The following is a 21,940-nucleotide window of genomic DNA, read 5'->3' on the forward strand; positions in this document are numbered from 1 at the left end:
GTACTGACCTTGTCAGGGTATTTTTGCACCAGTTCGCGCACTTTAGCAGCACTCCCATGCGCTGCCTCGATAACCAGCCGTCCTGGATGATCCTGCTCTGTCGACTGAGACAGCAACTTCTCCAGGACTGAAATGACCGTACCTGAATGACAGAGAGGGAAAGAATTAAACTCTGCATTCAGAAAGGATTCGACGAGCCCAAGTGTCACTGTCCCACAGTTCAAAACCAGTCAGAATGAGTCAAAATGTCACCATGCATCAAGACACAAACAATCCAGAACTGGCACAGCATGTGAAGGAGAGAAAAACAGAGAGAGAGAGAGAGAGACACGAAAAACACACGGTGCTGAAACGAGAAAAACAAGCATTGGTTTCATGCAGGAAAGTGTGGACGAGAACAGATGACGTGGTTAGGGAAAAAAAACACGAAAGGAAAAAAAAGAATCGTATGGCATGATGCAATTATATGAAGAGAGTAAGGAGCTCCACTTCCTGTGAATTCTTACTTCCTGATTCGCTGGAGTTCTCAGCCGTCATCAGATTGGCGTCAACCTCACCAGGTTGGGCGGAGAGACACGCGGGGTTAAAGGTCCACGTCTGACCTCCAAACGCCACACGCAGGTCCCCGTCTGCATACACTTTCAAAACCTTCCCAACCTGACCCAACGCCTGAGAATAAACACACACAAATGAAGAGTCATCGAAACGCTGACAAATGGAGGTTTAGACAACAGTGTCTTTACAAAACCTCTCAGGTAGGTCGTTCAGGGTGTCGTGGAGGGGTGAGGTGTCTAAGTCGCAATATCTATCTACTGGGGTGCCTCAGGGCTCGGTGCTTGGACCACTTCTCTTCTCCATCTACATGTCATCACTATGAAATCATTCAGAAAGATGACACAGAGCTCTACCTCTCATTTCAGCCAGATGATCTGATGGTAGATGCTCATATCTCAGTCTGCCTGACAGACATTTCTTGCTGGATGAAGGACCCTCACCTTCAACTCAACTGCTTGTGGTCTCAGCCAACCCAACACTTCATCACAACTTTTCCATTCAGCTAGGTTCATCAACCATAACTCCATCCAGGACAGCCAGAAACCTTGGAGTTGTAATGGATGATCAGTTGAGCTTTACAGACCACATTGCTAGAACTGCCTGGTCCTGAAGATTTGCCTGATACAACATTAGGGAGATCAGTCCCTTCATATCAGAGCATGCTACACAACTCCTTGACCGAAATCTTCTTCTATCCAGGCTAGACTATTTTAATGCTGTCTTGGCAGGCCTTCCAGCATGCACTGTCAAGCCTCTGCGTCTGATCCAGAATGCAGCAGCAAGAGTGGTCTTTAACAAGCCAAAGGGTGGCTCATGCACTGGTTGCCAATAGTGCCAATGTTGCCGCTGGCATCAAATTCAAGGCTCTGATGTTTGCCTACAGAACCACCACTGGCTCTGCACCACTATACCTAAACTCTACTTCAGACTTATGTGTCCTCCAGAAGTTTGCATTATGCAAGTGAAGGGCACCTTGTGGTGCCATCCCAAAGAGGCACAGAATCACCTTCACGGACCTTTGCCTGGACTGTTCCCTGCTGGTGGAATGACCTGTCTAACTCATCCCGAGTTGCCGAGTCTTTAGCCATCTTTTTCGTCAACACTGGACCCATCAATACTAACACTTACTATTCTATTCTGTATATGAAGAGTTGCATTGCAAAAACCATCAACAAAAGCCTCAATCGCACACCGTCAATCAGCTTGAAATCATATGATTCAATTCACATCTTCCGATTGATACTTCTGTGAACTTAAAGGCTTTTGCTGAGGGAAGTGGCGTTTAGCGGCTTCCGCCAACGAACTGTATTTCTGAATGGGCTGATGATGGGATTTAGTGGATTGAAAGCGAAAATATTTGATGAACGTATAACTATGTGCGGAGAGCATTCGCTCAATTTCATTATCTCATTTAGCGGCTTTTGCATCTGAACTCTTCATATCCATTTGTTTTTTATTTTAAAAGAAAAATGTGTACTGTGTTACGTGTACTGTACTAGACTAACTAGGCCTAGTCACAGCACCTGCATGCATATTGTTGCACTATTTTGTTAGTTTGATTGCTTCTATTGTCCTCATTTGTAAGTCGCTTTGGATAAAAGCATCTGCTAAATGATTAAATGTAAATGTAAATCAAAACCATTCTCAATACCAACTACTACAGAGCCTCACACATGACATGCAGGGAAAATATACATCTATCAATCGCATGGCCACGAATTATGACTTCATCATAATTATTTCTTTCTTTCTTTCCTTCTATCTTTATATATATATATATATATATATATATATATATATATATATATATATATATATATATGGGGGAGGGGCTCTGTAAATTTCAACAAGTCTCCAAAAATGTTGAACTACTTGAAATAATGAATTTATGTATATGTTTTAATTATAAAAGTACTATTTAAAATAGTTAAATATAAATAACAAATTAAAACAATGGTATACAAGCCCAATCTTTTTAGCGAATCAGAAACATAGAGTAGTCCGATTCCCAACCAGATGAATAATTGGATCTTGTTAGTGAATCAAACACAGCTTTACAACCTAAGGGGACAACATTTTTGTTGTGTTAATATATTGCATTTATTATCTCTTTTAAAAGATCATTAAATAGTCTATAAACACACCCTTTAACAGAAGTATGCATTTTTAATTTTCAAAAACATTTTAATTTATTGTAGTAAGGAATCTTTTTTCCACCACTGAAAAAAAAAAAAAGTTACAAAGGTAACTCTAATTTTAATTTTTTTTTCTTGTACATCCGAGGTTCATATCTTAGAATTGTGTGCGGAAAAAGTCAGAATTGCAATATATAAAGTTATATTAAATACTGCCTTTTGCAATTATTTTTTTACTCCATGGTGGAAACCAGCTTCCATAATTCTCTCATAATTTGGCAATGGATTTGCATTTTACATTTGCATTTTCTTTTGATAAAACTGTTGGTCTTCAAGTTTCTTATTTAAAACCGTGAGGCACAAAAACATTGCTATGGTCGTTGCTTCTTTACTTTAAAAGTTAGTGAATGAGGAACCTACAGGAGCCATGCTGTCTGTCCACTCGCCATGGCCAACCTGAAGTCTCTTCACACTGTCAATGTCATCCAGAACCTTCACCAGCTCGCCCACTGCAAATGTATTGACCTGCACAGAGACGAGACTCTGTTATAGCAACACACACTTCCTGAAATACCAATTAGTCAAAGTCATCTGAGGCTTTAGCTAATCACCACAATCTGGCACATTCATCCGCCATAAGCAGAGAAACAGGCACAGCTATCTATTTTTGGCTTGCTTCTTGGACAATCAAAGCAGGCTTTGTGATAAGGACAGTCGGCGTATGAGCTTGAGCGTAACTAAATATATTCAGCACACAGCAAAAATAGACTGATGTCCAGTCGGCCTGGAACAAACACTTCACAGGTAAGGACAACAGACTTGGCTTTTTCTCTGAATACTTCTGGCTATTTCTGGGATCTTCTTGCCTTGGTCAGAGCTCCAGGGTGGAACGTCCAGCGGATGTTGTTACTATACTGGACTCGCACGTCTCCGCGGTCTGTTATTCTGTGCACAGTCCCGATTCTGGAGATGTACTGCCAACACAAACACAACAGATATACATAATTTTAAAAACACTTTAGAAAACAAGATGCATGCTCTTAAAATTAAATTTGCATTGATCTTTTGACATATAAGAGGTCTTTGCATCATTAAAACATCCTGCAAGTTACATACCTTAAAACGTCCTCCTTATTATAAACAAAACATTTATTTAATCAAGCTGCAAAAAAACGACCGGATAATTGGTGACATGTGATGTCACACAGGCAAATACATTTGCATATGCCTGCCTCCAGAACAAGATATCAACCAATAGTTATACATAATCACATCATAGGCCCCGCCCACTGACGCTCAGTCTATTATCGGCTGACATTTACCTACACTGGATGTGTGCGTCGTGTCAGGAGCAAATAGAAGCATTATAAATACGGACGCTGTTTAAAATTCAGGAACAAATGAGAAAGAAAGTAATTGAGATCTATCAGTCTGGAAAAGGTTATAAAGCCATTTCTAAAGCTTTGGGACTCCAGCGAACCACAGTGAGAGCCATTATCCACAAATGGTGAAAACATGGAACAGTGCTGAACCTTCCCAGGAGAGGCCGGCTGACCAAAATTACCCCAAGAGCGCAGCGACGACTCATCCAAGAGGTCACAAAAGGCCCCACAACAGCAAAGAACTGCAGGCCTCACTTGCCTCAGGTAAGGTCAGTGTTCATGACTCCACCATAAGAAAGAGACGGGGCAAAAATGGCCTGCATGGCAGAGCTCCAAGACGAAAACTGCTGCTGAGCAAAAAGAACAAATGCTTATCTCAGTTTTGCCAGAAAACATCTTGATGATCCGCAAAACTTTTGGGAAGATACTCTGTGGACTGACGAGACAAAAGTTGAACTTTTTGGAAGGTGTGTGTCCCATTTAGTCTGGCGTAAAAGTAACACAGCATTTCAGAAAAAGAACATCATACTAACAATAAAATATGGTGGTGGTAGTGTGATGGTATGGGGCTGTTTTGCTGCTTCAGGACCTGGAAGATTTGCTGTGATAAATTAAAACATGAATTCTGCTGTCTACCAAAAAATCCTGAAGGACAATGTCCGGCCATCTGTTCGTGACCTCAAGCTGAAGCGAACTTGGGTTCTGCAGCAGGACAATGATCCAAAACACACCAGCAAGTCCACCTCTGAATGGCTGAACAAAATGAAGACTTTGGAGTGGCCTAGTCAAAGTCCTGACCTCAATCCTATTGAGATGCTGTGGCATGACCTTAAAAAGGCGGTTCATGCTCGAAAACCCTCCAATGTGGCTGAATTACAACAATTCTGCAAAGATGAGTGGGCCAAAATTCCTCCACAGCGCTGTAACAGACTCACTGCAGGATATCGCAAACGCTTGATTGCAGTTGTTGCTGCTAAGGGTGGCCCAACCAGTTATTAGGTTTAGGGGGCAAGCACTTTTCACACAGGGCCATGTGGGTTTGGATTTTGTTTTCCCTTCATAATAAAAACCTTCATTTAAAAACTGCATGTTGTGTTTACTTGTGTTATCTTTGATTCATATTTAAATTTGTTTGATGAGCTGAAACATTAAAGTGTGACAATTGTTTCATGCAAAAAAATAAAAAAAAAATCAGGAAGGGGGCAAACACTTATTCACACCACTGTATATGGATAATGATTTCAAAACACTAACATGTGTGCAATAGTGAGTAGGTGTAGATACTGTTTCCTTTCAATATCGGTCTCTCGACGTCACGTCAGATGCTGACGCATTGGGAAACTGATTGAATCGTGCTATTGCACTGCAATAGCCAATGGCGTTCAAGCGCGTGAATGTAAGGGGGCACCGCCCCTCTATATAAGTCAACGCTTGGTGCCATTTTGTCAGAATCTTTCTTCTTCATTCTGCATGTTAGAAGCCTTTTTCGCCGTAGATTCATGGCCGAACAAGTGGATTTATTCGGAAAAGAAATATCCTCTTCGAGCGTTCCGGTGAGATCAAAATAATTAAAATGTCAATCAAGCCTTGCAACGTCTGCGCGGGACCCATTGAGCTCCCAGATGGACATGATTCGTGCGTCCCTTGCCTGGGCCGTGCCCACGCGGAGGCCGCCATCGTCGAGAATTAACGTTTTCTGCATATATATTTGTTTGGGTTTGTTTTTTGTGTAAAAAACTTTATTAACATTATAAGTGAACCTCAATGAACATTAAAATAAAAAAATCCATGTCATGGCCCCTTTAATCTTCATTTCACTGGGTGAATCTCACTAAAACTCTCTAGAAATGTCCAAAAATGACTTTAAAATCAAAACAAAAATATCAGAAATTCTATTCTGCTTAAATACAATGATATCTATTTTTAGGACCATTAACAGAAAATAAAGTCATTTCAAATTTGGAGAAAGTTATTATTAACTGTAAAAAACTAAATTATTATTTTAAAATTTCTTCAAAATAAAGTGCACTGAGGAATCATGTACAACAAGTTCAGGAACATTTTAGCAAAGTAAGTATGTACATGTGATCTTCACCTCTGCCATTTTGGGATTCCAGCCTCCGTGACCCTCCTGCATCTGTCGGAGTATGTCCACCTCCAGCAGACACTTGACCTTATCACCCTGCTGAAACGAGTGAGTGTCTGCGCTCTCCTGCCTCTGCAGCTCCGCGTGCTCGCCTAAACACACACACACACACACACACACACACACACACACACACATCAGAAAAAACACTACTAAACACCAGTCAAAGACGGGTCACTGCTATGGAACTGCATTTCGCAGCTCAGTCGCTTTCTAAACACTCTTGCTCATCTAGTAACAGGTCACATATATCATATATACATATATCGTGGCCACAAATGAACAATTTGTTCCCATGACTTACTAATACATAAATCGTGTGCACAAAACAACAATCCGTTCCCTCGATTTACTATATCGTGGCCACAATCTAAACATTTCTTCCCTTGTTTTAGTTACATTAAAACACATTAGTTAAACGTGGCCACAATCCACTAAAACAAGGGAACTAATTAATAAATCGTGGGAACAAATTCAAATAAATATTTCTGTCTGCATGTCACGTACGTACAATATAACATGACGAAATTGAGGTAAAAATCAACATGGCCTCCTCTCTCTCTCACATACGGAACATAAGATAACTCATAACATTTTATTGAATCAGATCTGAAATGGTTCACTGATTCATCTGAGTGTGTGGCATTTTACATTTACTAATTTAGATCTTCGTCGTATTTGTGTAAGTAAGTAAATAACTAAATAAATGTTACCTAGTTTGGGCAGGTGCTCCTTGTAGTAGAATCCTCCCTGTACATCAGACACGTATTTGAGATCCACCTTGCCCTTGTGACCCATTCTGTAGACATTTGTGGTTCCATTGGACCAGGTGACACTCGCCACACTTCGACCCGATTCCTGATCCCAACCACGAATATCCACCACCTTCCCAACCTTCCCTTCGCCTCCTGCTCACACACACACACACACACACATTGACAGAAGCAGGACAGGGCAGGAGTCTCAGACCAGCATCAGCAGCGCAGGAGGATGTGAACATGAGAGACGGGAGGAAATGAGTGAGAACACGTTTGAAAATCAGCATGCATGTGCATCGTGTCTGAATGAAGTGAGAAATGTCAGAAAATGCATCTGAAAGGAAGTAAATATCTGAGATATTGTGGTTTATTATGCTAAATTTTGAGATATCTAGTCATATTCCTGAGTCGATCTACAGTAGTTACGGCATTTATATGGAAGCTTGTTTCCGCAAATGGATTAAAGAAAAGGTAGTTTTAACTTAACAGAATTGTAAGATATAAAACTGCAATTGCTTTTTTATTTTTATTTTATTCCATTTGCAGAAACAAGCTTTCATACATTTAGTAGCTCTGCAGAGACTGAAGTGACGTATAGCTTTGAGTTTTGGTGAATGTTTTTCATGCAAAAAACATAAAAACTCTAAGGCTGAACTCAAGGGCTCGATCTCTCGATTTTATTCAATACATTTGGATCCTCCCAAGAATCCATCTTTCAGTCAGTGCTGTTTTCAGCTGATGCATGAACAAAACTTCTCCATATTTGTACAATATTTGTAGCGCCTCCCATCCAATAATGTTTGAGCTTTAATACTTTTGATATGAAACAAAGTCTCCGCTTTCAATAACTGTGTTTTTGTGTCTCTTTAATTTTGTGGTGACAGATCACTGTAGTTGAACCGATCATCTCTTCCTCTTTACTACATGTTACAGCACCAAATAAACATGAATGAACATCAGAAGATACAGAACAACTTACTGAAATGAATCATGTCTCATGTGATCCATCAATCAGTGTTTCAACCGTGGAAAGATGTCAATAAAACAGCTGGAGAACAATGTCACGTAATGTCACATTTACCTCAGAAAAGACCTTTATTGACCATAAACTCAATAATTAGCTAGAAAAATAAGCATTTTGATTAATATATGCACTACATTCAATATTTTTACTGAACCTGTTAGTGATTCTGCATAGAGATTGCATGCTAGCTGTGACATCATTATAAATAAAAAGGGAACAAAAACGTTCATGTCGTTTACATTATATGCACTTTTGCGCCGATTGCCAACAAAACACAGACATCTGACGCAGCTTTACTCAACGCCCGCGATCTGCAAATCCAGCACCGAACTGGGACTTGTTTACAAAGTATTCATCACCGAAATCCCGGGAACAAACAAAGATACGTGCATACGTGCCTCGGAAAAACAAACTTTATCCACTCTTCCCTTAAAGCGGGGTTCTTTGGGAAGCTCCTTTGGTGACAGGAGCTGCATCTCATTTTGGAGGCTGCGTCCTCCAGAGGTCACATCTGAAGGTTGCATTTTTGTCTTATTTAAGAAAAGTAACTGTCATAAAATTGACTGATATTCATTGTGAGGTGTAAAATACTGCCATTTCTTTCTTACGTTTCAATCTAACAGTTATTTTTCTTAAATGAGACCGATGATGTATGCAGCCTTCAAAGGGTGCAGCCCCTGAATTGGGACACAGCCATTGTTGAAAAATCTCTCGGCTTCCGTATCCCGAACGAAACGCGTTGATGGGCGTACTCTTGCTCTGGGTGATGCGTGTGTGCACGCTTTTCAGGAAGTAGTGCCTATACAAGGAATTACGCCCTTTTATGACATCATAAAGGCCATACTCGGAAAAAACTCGGCGAAATGTGTCCACAACCGGAAGTAGTATATTTGGAACAGAAATACTCTGTCATACGCCCAACTCGTGTTTCGAAACTTTGGCCATGTTTAGCATGAGAATGCAAACAGTGTAAATAAGTCAGAATACATGACATAGCATTAGACCCTTCCTTTAATTTATGTTTGAATAATTCTGTCTTTTAAACAAATTATTAATGCATCATTTAAATGTTTCACCAACAAATTTGAATAGAAACAATTCTGTTATTAAAAAGTTTAAATAAAATCTGCCTTATGTGCAATTTAGATTTTTGTAAAACTTTTATTTGATTATTAATCAATAAATTTGATTAATTAATTGACTATTAAATACACTTTTTTTCTTGGGTGTCTACACTGCCCTCCAAAAGTTTGGAAACACCCCCAGCAAAGTGTGGTTTTGGACAATATCAACATAAATCCTTATCATTTTTTGGTGCAAATACATTACAGTAACTTGACATTATCATTGAAGACCAGCAATAATCATTTCTTTTTCATTACATAATAATGGCAATATATACATGTCAAAGTCAGACACGCCCCTTTGCCAGCTGTGATGCTGGTTAAACTTGGCCCAGGTTTGTAAAAGTTTTTTGGGTCAGCACACCTTAATAGCTTCAACAATTGATTGCCAATTAAGTTTAGAATACAATGAACCAATCAGAACCCAGTTTAGGTCAGATAGCTGCTAATGCTGGATATTTTGATGAATCAAATGTATAAACTGTTTATGTAATAAAATATGTTTTTGTAGTTTGTGTTGTCCCTTATCAGTGCAAAATTATCACAAATTAAAAAGAATTCATGCCAATATTGTCCAAAACCCCACTTTTCTAGAGTGTTTCCAAACTTTTGGAGGGCAGTGTATGTAAAATTAATCATTTAAATATAAATTTAAATATTTAAATATTTAAATATTACTTATATTAATAGAAATTATACAAAAACATATTTTAAAATAGGTAGAATGTTGATTTCGGTGCATGTCAAGTGTGAAGAGAGCCAGAGCTGATGTGTGTGTAACTGCAGCGATGCTGTTATGACAATTCATATCAATACTTAACCTGAACAAAGGCAATATTTCACTTTTCATAATGAAAGGATACTTAAACAACAAGAATACAAAAAAAAACACACTCGAAAAGCTATGCCAAATACAAGTGAACAGGTCAATCTCACAAAACATGTCAAGATTTACCCCAAAATCATAAGAGGAAATACATCATATTTTGCACAAATAAATCGTATGTTGTGTTTCAATTTTTCCCCATTTAAAAAGCCTTTCTCAATACAACAATCACAATGTGTATTTTATTTATTTGTTTATTTGTAAAAGTAGGCCATCACAAATATTAATGGTCTTAAATCATAAGAATAAGCTTTAAAACTATTTCTTCTTTCTTTCTCTGTTGATTTTGGGGTTAAATATGACCTGGAGCGTTGTCAGATTCATCCACACTTCTGCTACAGCATCTAATAATAACCATCACCAACTAACACATGTGGTCGACAACAACTAACCAACACTACAAACACAGCGATGACACGTGAAACATGTGGTCAGATCACACACAACACAGAATGAAGAACCACACCACAGAGATCCTCACTGTCTCGCAGATCAATCGATGAACAGCACAGACATTTTGACTCATTCATCATTGCAGTGAAAACACAGTTCATGAGAACATATGCAAGAGGAAGCAGCACAACAGATGAAAACAACATGACATGAGCTCAAACATGCTGTCTCGTATGTTATCAATGAAAACAGCAGTAAAGCGACTTTCCTTTCTGAAACCAAAGACCCTGATTCATTTATTCAGGGGTAGGCCTGTCACAGTTATTGATTCATCATGGTTATTTGATCTAATCACAATTATTTGAAACACATTTTGCCAGACCTCAGGCTTCTGCTGCGTCCGAATATGCCTACGTACATACTATATAGTAGCGACGCAATTGATGCTGTAGGTCACATGACAATAGCTATGTTTACATCCACCTATTTTTATGTGCATTTTGGGATATTGCTTAAAAAAACACTGGATGAAACACCAAGATGTGCATAAATTCTAGAAATGCCCATGTGAGCTCAATTGAAGCACATACATTTTTTATCCAATAAGACGACGTATGCATAAACTATGATGGAAACACATTCACCAAATACATATCTTGATGCACAACAAAACTTCAGGTGACTTTGCCTCAGCAGAGGCTGTGATTGGATAACTGCACTAACCAGTGGACCAATCACATCGCAGCATCTCAAATGTTTGTTTGGTGGTTCTGAAACGCCTAAATCAAAGTGTCATCAGAATGATTTGGTTTAATTCCCTCCAGATGACTGTGTTCCCAAACACCAGCTTCCGAACGCAAGAGCCACAGATAATTTGAGCCAATTTCTCAGGAAGTGATGATTTTGTTCTCTTGAACACATGGGATGGAAAAGCTGCTTTATTTGCAAATGTTTCATGCGATATTCTAATTGTGCAGACAAAGTTAAATTTGGATGTAAACACAGCTAATGACAACATGCCGAATGTGGAACGTCTGAATTTCATTCACGATACACACATTCATACTCAACAGAACGTACGGTCGCAAAGTCAGTTTCAAACCAAATGTAGTACCTACTATACAGTATGCAGCTTCAGAGGAAGCAGTGAACTCTTCTGAAGTTCTGGTTATGTGTTTCTAAAAGCTCCACAGACGCCACATTTATTGAACCCAGAACATTCCCTTAAGCCTTTGAGATGACGCTGATCGAGTTCATAAATGTAAATGAATGAAATGAACATGGTCCATGATCAGAGGCGTTAGCGAGAGCGTCTCACCGTCTTGGTTGCCCCAGTCCCAGTCGGGTCCCCGGACCACCTTCACACCCTGGAAGATTCCCTTCAGGATGATTCTGGACAGGTTCTGCCTCGGCGTCAAGCTCACTCTGAGTTTGAGAGAAGAAAGAAACTTCAAGATCTGATCTTTAGCATCTACTTAAGCTCATTTTTCACAACGACTATAGATATTTTGAAGAATGTGTTAAACCGAACAGTTGATGGTCCCCAGTGACTTCCATAGTATTTTTTTACATCATTTTTTTAAATATATTTTTTGCATTCAAATTCATACAGGTTTACACCCTTCCGTTTACATGAAATTTTCATTTTTCTGACTTTTTCTGCCATTATTAACACATGCACAGCACAAATGTTAACCTCACATACAGTGTTTTAATCTACTTGCATCAACTGCAAAAAAACATTTTTATTGACATTTCAGATGTCTTCATTTAGCTGCTCTCAACCATCAATATACTGCATTATATTCATGTTGCACAGCGTTGTCAACATGAACTCAGTTTCTTCAGCAGCCCAAAACCGTGATGAATTCTTTAATGCTACGTTTATGAATCTATGCATGAAAACGTTTGTCACAAGAACTTAGTGGAGTAGATGCCAGTCTTTACATGCCTGTTTAAGGCACATATTTTACTGTGATTATGGCTGCTACAATAGGCTCAGTGCACAAGATGGCGCCGGTGAGGTGCAGCGACGCGAGTATGTGCACGTTTACCTCCGCTTATGTACTTCCGGTCTTAGCGACGCTTACATTTGGTGTATTGCATTCAACTTAAATATGAAACTTAGCTAGATATAATGAATTGATGATGGAAGATGGTGCTCTATCAGAGACGAAAGAAAACATCCTTCTTATATAATTGTGTACCTCTGTGGTAATTCAATGAGATATGCGGAGATACGCGATCTTACAATCCTGCCGATTCTGCGGTTCAGGCTCAGCGGTGATCCACAGGGATCTCTTTATCCATACAAAACACTCAAGTGTGTAATATAAATCTCCTGATTTTGTTCTGACAGCTGGGGGACTAAATGGCTCAAAAACTGCCTTCTCTTTCTGCATGGAACAACACTGGACCCTCATGAAGATCTAATGTTTGATATTGTCCTCATTGGACTCAGTGCATGCTTAAGTAACTTTGTTTGGTCACATTATTATCGCTAACTGTATTATTTAGTACCCAATGTAATTTAAATCCATATACTTTTCAGTGTTTGTATTTCCCCTGTGCGTTTCTATTAATTACTGCATTTATTTAGTTCAAGTGAGATGAGTAAAGAGCATCTGTTGTGTAAATCATTATCTGTCTGGTGTCTATAAGCAGCACAAACAGTATTTTACTACAGGGTAAAAAAAAAAAACTTAGCTGCATTAAACTGTTTGTGTTAACGACAGTTAAAAATGTAAATTAATCGTAATCTTTTTACAGCCTTAAAAGATAATTGTTGCAAAGAAATCATAAAATATGTAGTGATCATATTGATGGAGTAATGTAGGAAAGTGAAAATGTGCAGAATTGAGAACATAGTATTTATGGAGATAAATTGTAGCCTATCACAGGGCAAACGTGTGAATATTCACAAGGTATTTTATGGAAACAACTCTAATCGTAGTTTAACTTTATATTTACAGTAGGCATTATTGTCATTATATATGCGTATCCACCATGAGTTCATTCATTAATCTAACCCATGCATGTATGCGTTTAAATGCCGTTGGCTCATGTGATATATATCTTAGTAGTATTTAAGCGATATAATAGATTCTAAACAACTGTAAGAGATCATTTTCAGCTTTCTCTGGCACTCTGCACCGAGGTCAAGCGAAACCGGAAGTGTCTATGCGCACACTCGCTGATCGGAAATCCAACATGGCGGCCACATGCAACTTGTCAATTATGAGCTTAATTGCATCAGTTTGATGGAAGTATTGCATTTACATGAGGTAGAGTTTAATGAAAATATTGCCTAAATCTTATTTTTAATGGCATTATGAGAGTGCATGTAAATAGTCAATAGCCATGTTTCCATCCACCTATTTTTATACAAATTTTAGGTTATCTTATTAAAAAAAAAACACTGGATGCAAACACAAATATGTGCATAAATTCTAAAGATGCACATAAAAACACGTATGCACTCAACTGAGACAGCAACTTTTTTATCTGATAAGAAAAACACCAGCATCCGAATGCAAGATCACATGACAGTGTTTGTGTTTCGTCTGACGCTCTGAGACCAACTCATTTATGACGGAGGAAAAAGAGCATGAACGCAGCAACTTACATTTGATATTTTGCATCAATTTCCCAGGAAGTGATGATTTTCTTCTCTTGAACACATGGGACGGAAACGCTGATTTATTCACAAATGTTTTATGTGATATTCTAATTTTGGATGGAAACAGACGTTCCTTTTGTCAACCCAGCAGAATTCTCAATTTGTTTCACAAAACAATGCTTCGTAGAGTCTTTTATCAAGACTGATGGCTGCTAATAATTTTTTTTTTTAAATGAATCGTAATGAATTGTAATTAAACTAAATAAACTAAATAGTACTAAATAGTAAATGCAAATGCACTTAAATTCAATGGACTGGAAAATTACTAAGAGAAAGAAACATCACTACTTTTATTTTTAGGTATATGTATTTAAATTGTGGAGATGTTTTTTTTGAAATGGTAATCACTTGTGAAATCTCTTAAAACAAAATGAAAATTGACAATTCAAATGCTTTTCACAATACAAGCAGATAAAAAGAGCAATTGTAACATTCAAAAGAATCACAATCAGCTCAACTAATGATAGCACTAGTTCTTGCGAATGGTTTCCACATGCACTGGTACAAATGAATCAGTGAATTGTAAGAATAAAGCATCTGCCAAATGCATAAATGTAAAAGCACAGAAGTAAAGGTAACCCTATCTCCTCTGCCTGGAGCTAATGACAGACTAAAGACAGTATTTAACCAAACAATGTCAAAACCACTGATTACACATTCACTGAGAGCAACGAGAAGACTTTTACTGTGAGACAATACTGTATTTCTTTGTTTCTCATTTGTGAATGTGTGTTTGAGGACATTAGATGTTGTACAAGAGCAGCAAAATTGGAAACACATGCTCTGAACACAGCTAATGACAGACAGACGGTCTTATGTCAACAAACTAAAGCAGACTTGGGAACTCTTCAAGAGCAAGACGAGAAAGATCCTTTAAACTAAACACAATGGAATAACAACCAATGACGGCACATACCTTATAGTAAAGATCTGATCTGATCGGGGAGCAAAGGAACTGCCTATTCCCATAATTCAACCATCAACGCTTCCTCCTCAGCTGGAACTATTCCTTTAACTCCAGAAGATTCATCGATCAAGAGGAAGTAGAGTCAACTATCTTTGCTCTGGTTTGGCTGTTTTTCCCCTTCTCATTTTCTCTTAAAATCAGGTGTACGGAGCAGTAGCGCCGCGTTTGTCCTTGCGCGCAGTCTCTCGCCTTATGGCACCACCTGAACCACTCGAAGGCTTAAAACAGAATCAGGTAAATCTCTAAGTAGTCTGCCGCTCTCAGGTGGGTGCCCAAGATCAAAGGTAAGACGTAATCCACAGACAGTTTGTGTGCCACTGTGTATGTGTGTGTGTGTGCATGCAACGGAAACGGAAAATCTATCAACTTTAAAGGGAACCTATAATGCCCCTTTCACAAGATGTCTCTGGTGTCCCCAGAATGTGTCTGTGAAGTTTCAGCTCAAAATACCCCACAGATAATTTATTATAGCTTGTCAAATTTGCCCCTATTCGGGTGAGAGCAAAAACACGCTGTTTTTGTGTGTGTCCCTTTAAATGCAAATTAGCTGCTGTTCCCGCCCCCTTTCCAGAAGAGGGCGGAGCTTTAACAGCTCAACAACAACAAAGCTGGAGAATCTCACGCAGCCAAAATGAGGATTGTCAGTAACGGTGTTCAGCCTTACATTGTTCAAACCGGAGTCGACACTGATGGAGAGACTCAGGAAGAAGTTACAACTTTTAGACGTTTCTGAATGGTTAGTGGATAAATTTATGTAGTTGCTGTGGAGTTGATTCAACTCATCCACTAGCATGTGCTGTCATGTTCATCTTAATCCCGTATGGACGCCCACTATACATATCGTACTTGTTTGCCAAACAGAGCCATGCACACCAGACTAACGTTTACGATTGCTATCAAATGCTGTGAATGGTCTAATATTTTTTCCAAATTCAAGCTATTCAAGCTAGCGAGACTCTAAATAGTGTTCAGTGCTCGTCTGTGCAGCCAACGACAGAACAGTTAGCATGCTTTGATCCAACTTTTGCCACGGCGTTAGAACTGGTACACCGTTTTCGCTTGCGAAAACAAAATGCCGCCACCGTGGGTGGAAATGTGCAGATTAAGGGGTGGTAATATTATAATAAGATCCCCTTCCTACGTCACAAGGGGAGTGAAATCTGAGCGGCTCGTTTTTTCACATGCTTGCAGAGAAAGACTTGCCAAAACAAAGTTCCTTTTTCACGTTTTCTGGGTTGGTAGATGCACCGGGGACCAGATTATAGCACTTAAACATGGAAAAAGTGAGATTTTCATTATATGTCCCCTTTAATGTTATTGCATTGGACTAAAACTTTGCTCACTCAGGGTATAACAACTTTTGTGTTTCCTTTTGGAATTGATTTATTGAAGCCTCATTGATCTGAGCTCAAACTCATCAATCAATTTAAAAGGCCAGTCATTTTTGGACTGGGATCACCAAATTAGGGTAAAGGATATTCAGCACAGCACAAGGGATAAACATGGGAGAGCCATATTTTGAGTTTTGATATTTGGAATCGGGTCATTGGGCTAGTTTGGGGGTATTTTTGATTGGTCATTGTGCTAGTTTGAACCTGGCAGCCCTGGTCATGATGCCAAAAGCTATTCATTCAAATGAAAGATAGAACAAGCATCTCACAAAAAGAGGTTTGCTACATTTCAGATCATGAAACAACAGATCTAGAGTTGAAAATAACAGCAAAAGCATTGTCAAACGTCAGTAAAACGTGTCTATAGTTCACGAGATGATTTACACTGGTGGTTCCTCCTCACCCACTAAAAATCAGTTTGTTACTGCAAAACTGATTGAGAAAGCTTGAGTTCTCTAGCATCATTTGTTTGCACATAGCACTGTTTTGCTCATTTGTTATCAACTGCAGTGACGTATCACTATTTCAGCTGTTATTCATCAGTGATGCTGCTCTGCTGTGTGTCAAACGGTAGTCAGAGATCAAGGTCAGTCCTCTTTTAGCCTGTTGACACAGAAACTTGAGTAATCCACTGCCAGACGCAGCTACATCATGATCACACTACTGAAAACCGCCGTATGAAACATATTCAGTCAGCAATCTGTGCATTTGGTAACACTTTACAATAAGGTCTTATTTGTTAACAGTCGATAATGCATGAACTAACATGAACTAACAATGAACAATATATTATCATTTGTTAATTAAATGTTCATGTCCCAGCGCCTGAAACAAGTGCATGGTTTATTTTAATGGTGTCCTGGATCATGTCGGAGTTTGTTCGGAGCATTTTGTTTTGTCAGCGAGGCACAGTGTAATGGAGAGTTTGCAAAGAAACTTGTTGAAAGATGAAGCAGTCAGCAGTATTGGATCTGACAGCAGCTGCATCACAAACCGTAAGTAAATGATTTCATAATGTTTTGTCTATAAATGACGGTTTTATATGGATGATGTATTCAAAACACTTACTCATGTGCAATAGCGAGTGGGCGTTGATAGTGTTTCCTATGCAGTGATGTTAGCCAATCATAACAGTGGCCATTTACTGACAAGGCTTAGAGCCCTAAAAACTGATCATTTCAGACAGAGGGTCAGAAAGAAGGTCGAAAATAAATGTTTTTCCGGATTTTTCAGGGGTTTGATATGTGATGGACTTTGACCCTTTGAGTAGGGACACACCAAACCAATGGCAAAGAACTAGCACTGATAAAAGCCAACTGTGTTGTCGCCTCGTGTCGCGGCAACACACCAAGAGAACTACAGCCGACTGTCAGCCAGCACAAGCGTTCTGAGCCTGCGTGTAAGGAGACCGCTGTCTATTTTCTTCTATATATTTGTCTATATTCGTAATTCAGAAACGGAGACCGGCACTACACAAACCGCAAACAAAGCAGCATACGCTTAACGTTTTTTATTTTATCATTCATTCTGATCACTTTCTATATTCCACTCGGCTCACGTTAATATTAAACATGGTGTAAAATTAGAACAGCCTTCTGTCTATACTGCACTGACTCACTGTTTTGCTATTATTCTCGTGCTTCGACTCGTTCGCTAAGCTGAACAGCCAATCAGAGTTCTCTCTCTCTCGCCCAATGGCCCGACGCAGATTTTACATGCTGAATTGGCCCAAAAAACCTGACGGCGTTCATCTACAGCCAACAGTGCAGAACACACCGGGCAGCTAATACTTAAAAACTGTCCGACGTTGCCCAACAGCCGATCGTTGGCCAATCGGGCTTTAAACTCATACCTTAGGTCTTTAGTGACCAGGGACATCATTCACTACCCTCCTCCTAATTAATTTTTTACAGTCAGACAGACATCAACCTTCTTAGTATTCCTCAATCTATTCATTATAAACAATATAACAAGAAAAAAAAAACATTTTACAATTCATTTTTTGTAAAAACTGTATAGGGTCGCTAGTGACCCGAGGAATGTAATAGTGTAAGTACTATCTCCGATGACTCAATAAGTGCAATTCACCTTTATTCCTCATGGTGGCGATGTCTGATACACAATGATGACGTGATGTTTCGCTCATAATTACCGCAGGCATAAAACTGAAGAATACACGAGTATCACCAACAAAACTTGAAATGGCTCGGCGATTTACTGCAGATCAAGTTGTGAACGCAATCAATTATTACTGTCACTGATAGTGGATCTGATGAAGAAGCTGTCAGTGATCAAAATATTGATTTTTAAAGACAATGAAATGATACTTTTTGAGAATATGGTTGAGATGGAGAATATAAGTCAGATGCTGAATGTACTGGAGAAATGAGCTCTGATGATGACACTGATAATGGGAAAAACATCTGCTCAAATTTAACCCTTCAAAGATCGAAAAGGTAACAAAATATGCTTTATTTTGTTCTTTTGTAATTGTTATTAAAATATCAGAAGAGTTGTATATTATTGCGGTAGTTTGAGATCCATCCATGTTAGATATACTGTAGTAATATGTAATGATTGGTGAAATATTAATGCATTAATCTTAAAAACTCAGATCATGTGTAAGGGTAAACGGTGTGCTGCTACTTTGCTAACTTTGACTAGTTCGGTGCAAAATGATGATATGTATTGTGGCGATTATATACGAGGCCCTATTTTAACGATCTAAGCGCATGATCTAAAGTGCACAGTGCAAGTGCATTTAGGGCATATCCGAATCCACTTTTGCTAGTTTAACGACAGGCAAAATGGTCATCTAAAAGGGTTGTCCCTATTCTCTTAATGACTCATGGGTGTATTTTGGGGAGTAACGTGCAATAAACCAATCAGAGTCTCATCTCCCATTCCCTTTAAAAGCCAGCTGCACTCGTGCCCAGTGTTGGGCACGTTACTTTAAAAAAGTAATTAGTTATAGTTACTAGTTACTTCTCACAAATAGTAACGGAGTTAGTAACTGAGTTACATCATTCTAAAAGTAACTAATTACCAGGGAAAGTAACTATTGCGTTACTTAAAAAAAATTAAAAAATAAAAATAAAAATATGCCAAATAAATTGAATGCCCCCAATATTACGTATAAGTCTAAGAATAAATTATTCTTGATGCGACTCCTGACTCATGATCCGCTCTTGCTCACGACATGAAATTTCTCTGCCTACTGTGTTGGTAGCCATTAAAGAAAATGTAGTTTCATATTTATGTTTAAATAGTCCTATGTTATGTTTTAAATCCATTTATTCAATTATGAAAAGTGAACAGCGTGAGTAAGATGCATCATAAGATGCGCAAATATATCGGGAGACATGGAGTGGGTCAGACATGATTTTAAACACTTCATTAAGTTTTGTTTTATAGAAATCCTCTCTTTAAAGTGAAATTCGTTTTGTAAAAATTGTATCTTAATTTTAATCAACGTTTCATCAACCAATTGCTTGGATTTAATATATAACAAGCAAATATAGCAGACAATAAAATCATGACATGGAGGCGCGGGCGCGATCACTGGCGCGTGAACTGGAGCTCGTCTTACAGGCTAAATGAACCGAAACTCAGAGGCTGCTTGCCTCGCAGACATGAGAAATATATCTATAGAATGCTTGAAATATCTACTTTAACGAAAATGAAGTAATTAAACACGAAAAGAAAGAGGCTACTCTGATTATATAGCCTAATCCGAATGAAATGTGCGTTATCTCTCTAGGCGCGTCCATATGAGCAGATGATCAGCAATGAGAATCAGCAATGTCACCTTCATCTTTGCAGCCGACACTGATTCAGAAAACATTACTTTATTAATAAACAATTAAAATGTCTCCTTACTGTTTATGTCACACTCATAATCATTACTTTTGCCGGTTCTTTATGGCAATTATGCGTGCCATTGAGTGCTATATAGCCTATATTATGTAAACGCTCCTTATTATGGTTCATTCTCTCCAGTATTTAAGAAATTAAATTAATATAAATGTGATTAGTCAACTAATAGCTTAAATGAACAACTACTAGTCGACTAGAAAAAAAACTCATTTCACATATTTTCGATCAAGCATCAAAAAGGGTATTCTGGTTTGAGCTCGCGCTTCGCGCGCATGCTCTGACAGACACACACACAGCGCATCATACATTATTATCAGTTTAAAATTATATTTGTGTATGACTAACCGCAGCACACACCAGAGAAAAAAACTTTGCAGGTCCTATGGCTGAGAGAGAGCTTACTCGGATGAAAACCGCTTCAGTGAGCTCAATTATAGTAACACTGCATTTTTTTTGTCAGTAACGCTAACGGCGTTGTAACGGGAGAAAAAGTAATTCGTTTGATTACTCGTTACTGAAAAACGTAACGGCGTTAGTAACGCGCGTTATTTATAACGCCGTTATTCCCATCACTGCTCGTGCCATGGCGGATTTGCCATTTAAATGGCGGAATTTTCGAGTGGAAAAACTGAAAGCTTCTCCAGAGAGGAGATGGATCTGTTTGTGTGTGTAATAAGCAGAGTGTACGCACGCTGTGCACCTATAGGCGCATATTACTAATGCACTCTTTAAATAAAAAAAATACTGCAGTCATTTTCAGTTGCCTCAAAATAGCAACACGCCAACAATGCACCTGAACATGTTTTCAGACCAGCACGCCCATTGGCAAACAAATGGGCGCAAATGCATTTAAAGAACATGATGCAGGATGTGAAAATAACTGTGCCAGGCTAAAACTAGCAAAAAACACTTGCTTCACGCCTGGTGCCACATTGCGGCAGGTGTATGATAGGGTCCAAAGTGTCTATCGTCATAATGTATACCGCGGTATACCTATAAAGCTTAGGCTTTGTTGGCATGGTGGTGTTGCTTGCTCCTGGTTGCTTTGTTCTTGATTTTGGTCTTTGTTTATTTTGACTGCGTTATTAATTTAAACTTGGTTCTGTCTGATGCTTTGATTGTTCATGTGTCTGACAGAAATTGTGTTTTGTTTTGTTGATTTCTTGTTCTATATATTTTTCTATTTATATTAATAAATCTCTTTTTTGTTGCAACCATACCAACCTGACTATGTCCTCCATTTCATTTGTCACGGCTTTGAGCCGGTCGTGACAACATTAAAAGCAGGATGTGTATGATGTTAAAAAGAGTTATTAAGCACAACAAGTCGTGAAAAAATAACTCAATGATTGACTCGTGCGCTGACTGACAGACGCTCGATGCGCGCACAGCATGTGATCACGAGTTCAGTTCTCTTTTGTGGCTTATTGCACTTGAATGGTCAAATACACACCGATTATATCAAAACACCCATCATGTGGAGTATTCATGTAAACAGTCTGTTAGGTCCAAAGTGAAGTGATGCTGCTGTGAGAAAGACCTCATGACCTCTTTACATGTGTGTTGAGGACTGGCGTACTGTAACAGGATCAGTCATGTCTCCAGGGCTGCTTGTGTGTCGTGT

The 21,940-nt window shown here is 38.7% G+C and overlaps 1 protein-coding gene across 5 annotated transcripts in view; it reads right to left on the reverse strand.

Moving 5' to 3' along the window:
* mib2 (MIB E3 ubiquitin protein ligase 2) overlaps positions 1-21,940 on the reverse strand; it is an 81,132-nt gene that overhangs the window by 23,137 nt on the left and 36,055 nt on the right. For 4 of the 5 annotated variants that reach the window (XM_048211120.1, XM_048211119.1, XM_048211122.1 and 1 more), the window contains exons 4-10: positions 11,722-11,828; positions 6,932-7,126; positions 6,168-6,310; positions 3,557-3,664; positions 3,111-3,215; positions 507-669; positions 9-142 (exon numbers count right to left, since the gene is read on the reverse strand). In XM_048211120.1, coding sequence (XP_048067077.1) covers positions 9-142; positions 507-669; positions 3,111-3,215; positions 3,557-3,664; positions 6,168-6,310; positions 6,932-7,126; positions 11,722-11,828 — 955 coding nt within the window. The remainder of the gene's footprint in view (positions 1-8; positions 143-506; positions 670-3,110; positions 3,216-3,556; positions 3,665-6,167; positions 6,311-6,931; positions 7,127-11,721; positions 11,829-21,940) is intronic. The other variant, XM_048211121.1, reaches the window with a different exon arrangement.

The sequence above is a fragment of the Megalobrama amblycephala genome, linkage group LG12 (genome assembly GCF_018812025.1).
Source record: "Megalobrama amblycephala isolate DHTTF-2021 linkage group LG12, ASM1881202v1, whole genome shotgun sequence".
Classification (NCBI taxonomy): Eukaryota; Metazoa; Chordata; class Actinopteri; order Cypriniformes; family Xenocyprididae; genus Megalobrama; species Megalobrama amblycephala.